The 6300-nt window shown below is 41.2% G+C and overlaps 1 protein-coding gene across 1 annotated transcript; it reads left to right on the top strand.

Annotated features, from left to right (window-relative positions):
- Positions 1-817: 817 nt before the first annotated feature.
- PIGW (phosphatidylinositol glycan anchor biosynthesis, class W) lies at positions 818-2338 on the top strand. The gene has a single exon (XM_009583510.1). It carries the CDS (start codon positions 818-820, stop codon positions 2336-2338), a length of 1521 nt encoding a protein of 506 aa, XP_009581805.1.
- Positions 2339-6300: the final 3962 nt, after the last annotated feature.

Here is a 6300-nt window from a genome sequence, read left to right as displayed (position 1 = left end):
AGCGGGCAGGCCCTGCTGCCCTCCCGCGTCCGGCCCCGCTCCCGGCGCCGGTAAGCTCTCCCGCCTGTGCGTGGGGAAATGGCTGCCCGGGTTGTGCCAGCCAGCGCGGTTAGCTAACAAAGCCTGCGTCGCTACCCACGCTGCGGGTTAAACAAAGCAATTTTGACTTTCTAATTAATGCTTTTTAGGTTTAACATATATTCTCTTGAAACAGGTCCCACAAGGCAGAGGAGCCTGGCCGGGTAGGATCGCTGTGGGACTGGGACTTTTTTAAAAAGGCACTTATGTGGCCAGCGGGGGTTTTAGCTGCTGGTTTTGTTGCACACTCTTTGCTGACCAGAGACTTCATTAGGGTTAGGCAACAGAAAACTTCATTAGCGTCACATTTTTACATATCCGTTTCATTTACGCTATAGAGAATACAGTAAGTATATATACTGTATATACTAAGTATACATACAGTAAGATTATTCACAATGTGAATAGTCAACAGAGTATTTGATATTTAGAGATCCAGCAAAAATATGTCAAGAATCTTGTTGGAACACAGCAAGATTTCTAATGCTGGAATTCGGTCAGGTCTTGCAAGTGCCTGTGCTCTGCTCCGTTTCCCGGGCCACAGCTGAGCATCTGCAGCACCTGGGCTGCTGTTCTGTATTCTTTAAATTGAAGAGTAACTGAAAAACAGATGACTTCTGAAATTAATGTATGTTTTAATGAACCGGTACGTAAGATTCATTTTTGATGAAGTTCTAAGACCCCTGTTTTGCAAAACTAACTCAAGTTCACATTTGTGTTTTCAGAGGAAGAAAGAAGAATGTCACAAAAGCACCTGAAAGAAGCCTTTATCAGCAACTTAAACGGAACTAGTTTGCTGGAAATTTCAGCAGGCTTGTCTCTAGCTCCACTCTGCCTGCTTGGTAGAGGACTCCTCTTGATTTTATATCACCTGCTCTATGGGAAACCTTTAAGTTCAAGGAAACACAGCCTGCTGCTAGACTTCCTTGTGCTAGTATCTCCTCTCCTGCTCTCCTGTACAGTCTTGTCTCCAATCATCTTTTTCATGCCAACTGTCATTGCAACCTTCTGTGCCGGAGTATTTTCTAAAATATACAGCCAAAGAAAACATGAGACGAGAGTGCCTTTCAGGCAAATTGTAAAAGACTTCCAGGAGACATACTTGGATCCAGAATACATTCCAGCAATAACTGTGTTTCGCGTTTATGTCAATGTGTTGACATCAATCAACATTTTAGCAGTGGATTTCCCGCAGTATCCAAGGCGATACGCCAAAGCCGAGACCTATGGAACAGGAGTTATGGATTTGGGGGTTGGAGCTTTTATTTTTGGAAATGCTCTTGTTTGTCCTGAAGTTAGACAAAAGTCTAATGTGACGCAACCAAAATTTTCCAATCTGGCCAGGCAGTTCTCTTCCGTTTGGCCGTTGATTTTTCTTGGCGTTGGGCGACTGCTTAGTGTTAAATCTATAGAGTATCATGAACATACGTCAGAGTATGGAGTGCACTGGAATTTTTTCTTTACCTTAGCATTTGTGAAGCTTGCAGCATCTCTACTTTTAGCCATATTTCCAAAAAAAAATTCTTGGATTTTTGCTATAAATCTCGCTGTACTTTATCAGCTTATTCTTAACACTACCTCTCTGAAGATGTTTATTTTGCATGGGAGCAACGGCAGAGATACTAGGGTTGGCTTTTTAAATGCCAACAGGGAAGGACTGCTCTCTCTTTTTGGATATCTAGCCATATATATGGCGAGTGTCCAAGTGGGACTCTGTCTGCTGAAGTGCAGAAACTCAGTCAAAGGCTGGATTGAAGCAGTGTGTTTCTTACTGCTGACAGTTCTCGTGCTCTTTGTATTTCTTCATGTGTCGCAAGCATATGTGGACCCTGTGTCCCGCCGGATGGCTAACCTATCCTACTGCATATGGGTGGTTGCTCACTGTCTGACTTTCTTTATCTATTTTGTAGTGACTGATCTCGTGTTGGTGTTCACAAAGCTTCTTGTGAAGGGGTCCACTGTGCCCTGTTGCTGGAACATTGTAAAGCCCCGTAATACCAGTACAAAGCATGAAACGGAGGCCGTGCCTATTGGAAGGGAAGGCAAGCTGTCGCACATTTGCCTGATTAGCGCTATTAATAAAAATCAATTACTATTTTTCTTGCTAGCAAATGTTATGACTGGTACTGTGAATATACTGATAGATACAATGCACAGCAAGACTGCATTTGCATTATGTACGCTACACTTGTATATGTTTTTTAACTGTTTAATTATGTATATATTGCATGCCAAAAATATAGTATTAAAGTTTTGGTGACTCCACTCTCTCTTAAGTGGACTGGTTGAACTTTGTTTGCTGTAGTTTTAATGGAAAAAATAGTATTTTTCCTTTAGGTATTGCAATAACGTATAACTTAGTATAGCTTTTTATGATTTAGTATTGATTTTTTTTTTAATGATTTGTTTTACCAAATTATACAGTCAATGCTCTTACCTATTGGAGTTGTTACACATTCTCCTGAAAACTTAGTTTTTGAGATTGTTTGCTGCTCCTATAAACACTCATGCAGAACATGAACATTGTATTCACAGTTAGTGCACTGTGTTCATACCCAACCGCTGGTAGAATTAGATAACAATGTACAGAGTAGAAGTCAGACGAAAAGTAAGAAAATGAGTAATTACAGAGAGACTTAGCTGTGTCAAGATTTACCTAGTTAAGGCCCTTGCATAAATAATAGATAAGAATAATTCTTTATATAAAATGTATTGAATAAGTGGGTACTTAAAAATGTTTTGGCCCCAGTCCTGCAAAGATTTATGCATATGCTTGACTTTGATGGGAATAATTGTATGTGGAATGTTAATCATATACTGAAATCTAAATTAGCCTTTGAATTAAAGCTAAATTTTATTTTCATCCTCAGTGATGAATATAAATGAAGACCCTAGATAAAGTATGATGCTCTGAAGGATAAAACTCAACTGCAGATGAATTCATAAAGCAGTTGTTGGAATTTGTGGTGCAGATGATAAGAGCAGCAAAGAGTTTTGTAAGAAAATACAAAGATACAAAACTAATTCACCCCCAGCCTGCATACCAACATGTTGTGACAGCTCATCTTTAGGAACGCTGTAAAATACGATCTTCAGCTCTACTTTAAAAGTACTCAAGACCCACCTACTTGTCTATAAAATTATTTTAAACAGCAGCTCATTTAGTACTGTATTTGGACAGCTGAGATGTCTCAAGTGAGAACATTCTGTATTAATTTTTATTAGCAAACAAACAGTGCGCAAATGGAAAGAAGCATGACGCAGTGGGTCAGGGTACCAGCAGAGTACTGGCAAGAGATGTGCTCAGTTTCTCTATCACAGTCTTCCTGCAAGCCCAGAGCAGAACACCCTCTTTGTTCACTTTCCTAACTGTGACAGTTCTTCCTGACCTCATTAAGTTGTTGAGAAATAAATTTAAAGATTGTGAGGAATTCAATAATGGAGGATATAAATACAAGTATCTACAAGAAGTAGAATACAAATGGTAGTTGATGATATATGTCTAATGTCAGTGGAGTTACAGCAGTGTACATGGGCCATATTTCATATTTCTCCTTGTCTAGTAAATGTGATGAATCATAAAACCTATGGAGATTAAGCCTCTAAATCAGATTCCTTAAGGCAGACATGCTGTGGAATATTCTTAAATTTATGAGGTTCTCTTAGCCGTTGGCCAATGGAAAGGTGAAGTCTGAGGATTATAGGCTGTGGCCATGCTGATTTCATGCTTGTTTACTTCCAAGTTATAGCCATATAGTCTTCAGAATTAAAGAAAAACAGCCTGTATTATCCTGGGGACAAATGCAATTAATTGGCAACAATGTCTTATAAACAGTTGTCACAGTACAATGTAGCAGAGTTTTCTGGTAACTGGTGTATGTATTTATTTTAAAACATTTCCTAGCCGTGCCAAGGGAAGAAAGGCCTCCATCATGAACTGAATGGCACTACTCATTTATGCAAAATTACTCATGGATATTAATTTTTGAAATATTTGAAGCACAAGACCTGCAATGAGTTCTGCCTGTGAGCACAAGTCTATCAATGTGATTCAGAATTAAGGCATTAATTGGGTGTGACAAAGCAGAGTTGTGTCTGGACAAGCAGCAAACTATCTAGACGCCAACTCCATTTTGTGAAGTAAAAATTACGTGGGAGGTCTGCTGTGTCTGTGCAGAGCCTTGTTAGCTCCGCACAGGCAGCAGGGTGGCGGGTCCCAATTCCAGGACAGGAGCTGCAGTTTGCAACGACAGAGCCTGCAAACCGAGGGGACTGTGGTGCACAAGAGACGACGAGCGAGAACAGCCCGCTTCTCGCTATAATGGCACCACACCGCGTCGTGAGGCCGTCTCCTGCTTTTAAAGCCGTATGAAGTAAGTTGTTCACCACTGAATTAATGAGAGACAATTAATTCACATTGCTTATTGTCGATAACAAATGCGGCAAGCTCTGCCCTGAAGCAACCAGCATAGTTATTAATGCTGAACGTTTAGACTATGAATAGATACAGATAATTAACCATGCTTCTGAAAGAACCAAGAAATGCAAGCAATCATTCTTTGATCACAGAGTCTGTACGAGCAAACGGCACTGTAATGAGTTTGAAAAGGTGCGAGAGAAGCTAACACCACGACACTGCTGTAGACACTTTCTCCACACACACCTCAGTAGCTGTTAGCTCAGTGGTTGGTAGGAACACGAACACTACGTTTCATTTCACTTTGGGGTGTGTTTAGACAAATAAGCTTGTACAGATCAAAGATATATTTTAAAAAATCAGAAATTATTTAGCTGTTACATAATTAGTAAAAGTTGAAGATATTTCAACTAGTAAGACTGAAATGGCTCAACTATAGCATGCCACCGACTTCAATAATAATAGTAAAGCAGAGGACTGGGAAAACATAATTTCTTTTGTCTTTGATGCCATAATTCCACCGAATGACCTTTTTGTAGGGCTGCAGGATAGAAAAAATACGGTGGGAGAGTAGAGCTGATTACATTTATCCTTAACCTTGTTGTTTGTAAAACATTAGTAGCTTCTTAACCAAATTTCATTATTTTTAAGGATTAACTCACTAGCATGCCTTCCTTTCCAACCCAGCAGCGTCTCTTTTGAAGTCAAATGTTACAATAAAGATTTCGGGCAGTATCCTATTTCAAAGCCACTGTGTCCTAAAGAACAGGTATTTCTTCCACGCAAAAGACAGGGCATGCAAATGAACAGCGTGAAGGGGCTGTCTGTCTTTTCACCGTTTCGTAGATAACAAGAGCGCCGCGTTTTCCAGCAATGTAAAAAATCCTTTTCCGTGGATAAAACATACATGAAATGTTGTGGTGCTTTTCATACGTAGTTTACCAAGGTGCACCCTGAGAATACAAAATTTGGGGCATTGCTGTTTTGTCGATGTGATCCAACCATGCTCTGGGAACGGAGGGACAAGTGACACAGGAGCCCGCACGCTGAACGGACCCTGCGAAGACAACATATGCTCATCGCAGTTCGGTGTGCTCACGATACTCTAATGCGAGAAGCTATCCCTTGTTACAAAATGCCAGCTTTCTTTTTTGCTGAAGAAGGAAACAATGAAAATACACAAACTGCAAACTCTGCAGCCATGTGGCTCTGCACAATGTTTCCGTTAGAGGTAGAGATGTTGCATGGTGAGTTCAAGTAAATTAACTCCTCCACTAAAGATGTTTTTTATGCAGAAACAAGAAAAAAAAAAATCCTGCTCCCTAATTGCCTCCCCTGCATTTTCTTGTGAGGACTTTAGTATCTATATACATAAATAACAAGAATGAACAGATCAACTGTATTATTTAATAGTTCAAGAAAGGCTACGGGGGTTTTTTTGGCTGCCTAAATTAAGCAGCCACAGGATTTCTAGCTGGTTGCACCAGGGTGCTGCAGAAGCCAACAGCCTTAAGTTAGAGACCGTAAGTCCAATTAAAGCCTGCCTACCCGGCATCTAATCAGGGCAGGGAAATCTGAGGCTGCACTTTGATGTTTGGGCTGCGTCTGAAGCGCAGGCGTTCGATGCATTTTTGTTAGCTTACGCTCCCCGTCGGCCTGCGCTCGGCTGCATCCGCAGCACAGCCTGCGGCCAGGCCGTTTCCACGCACAGGCCCCCACACGCTCCGGCCCTGTCCCACTCGAGACAGCGACGGGTTTTCGCCCCGCCAACACTTGGGGGTTTAACCCCACTTGCTCCCCTTCAC

The sequence above is a fragment of the Fulmarus glacialis genome, unplaced genomic scaffold, assembly GCF_000690835.1.
Source record: "Fulmarus glacialis isolate BGI_N327 unplaced genomic scaffold, ASM69083v1 Scaffold47108, whole genome shotgun sequence".
NCBI lineage: Eukaryota > Metazoa > Chordata > Aves > Procellariiformes > Procellariidae > Fulmarus > Fulmarus glacialis.
The sequence above is the reverse complement of the archived record's forward strand: the minus strand, read 5'-3'. Positions and strand labels throughout refer to the sequence as shown.

What these genes read in the sequence shown, in the direction of transcription:
- PIGW (XM_009583510.1), top strand. Translation starts at nt 818, where the DNA reads ATGTCACAAAAGCACCTGAAAGAAGCCTTTATCAGCAACTTAAACGGA.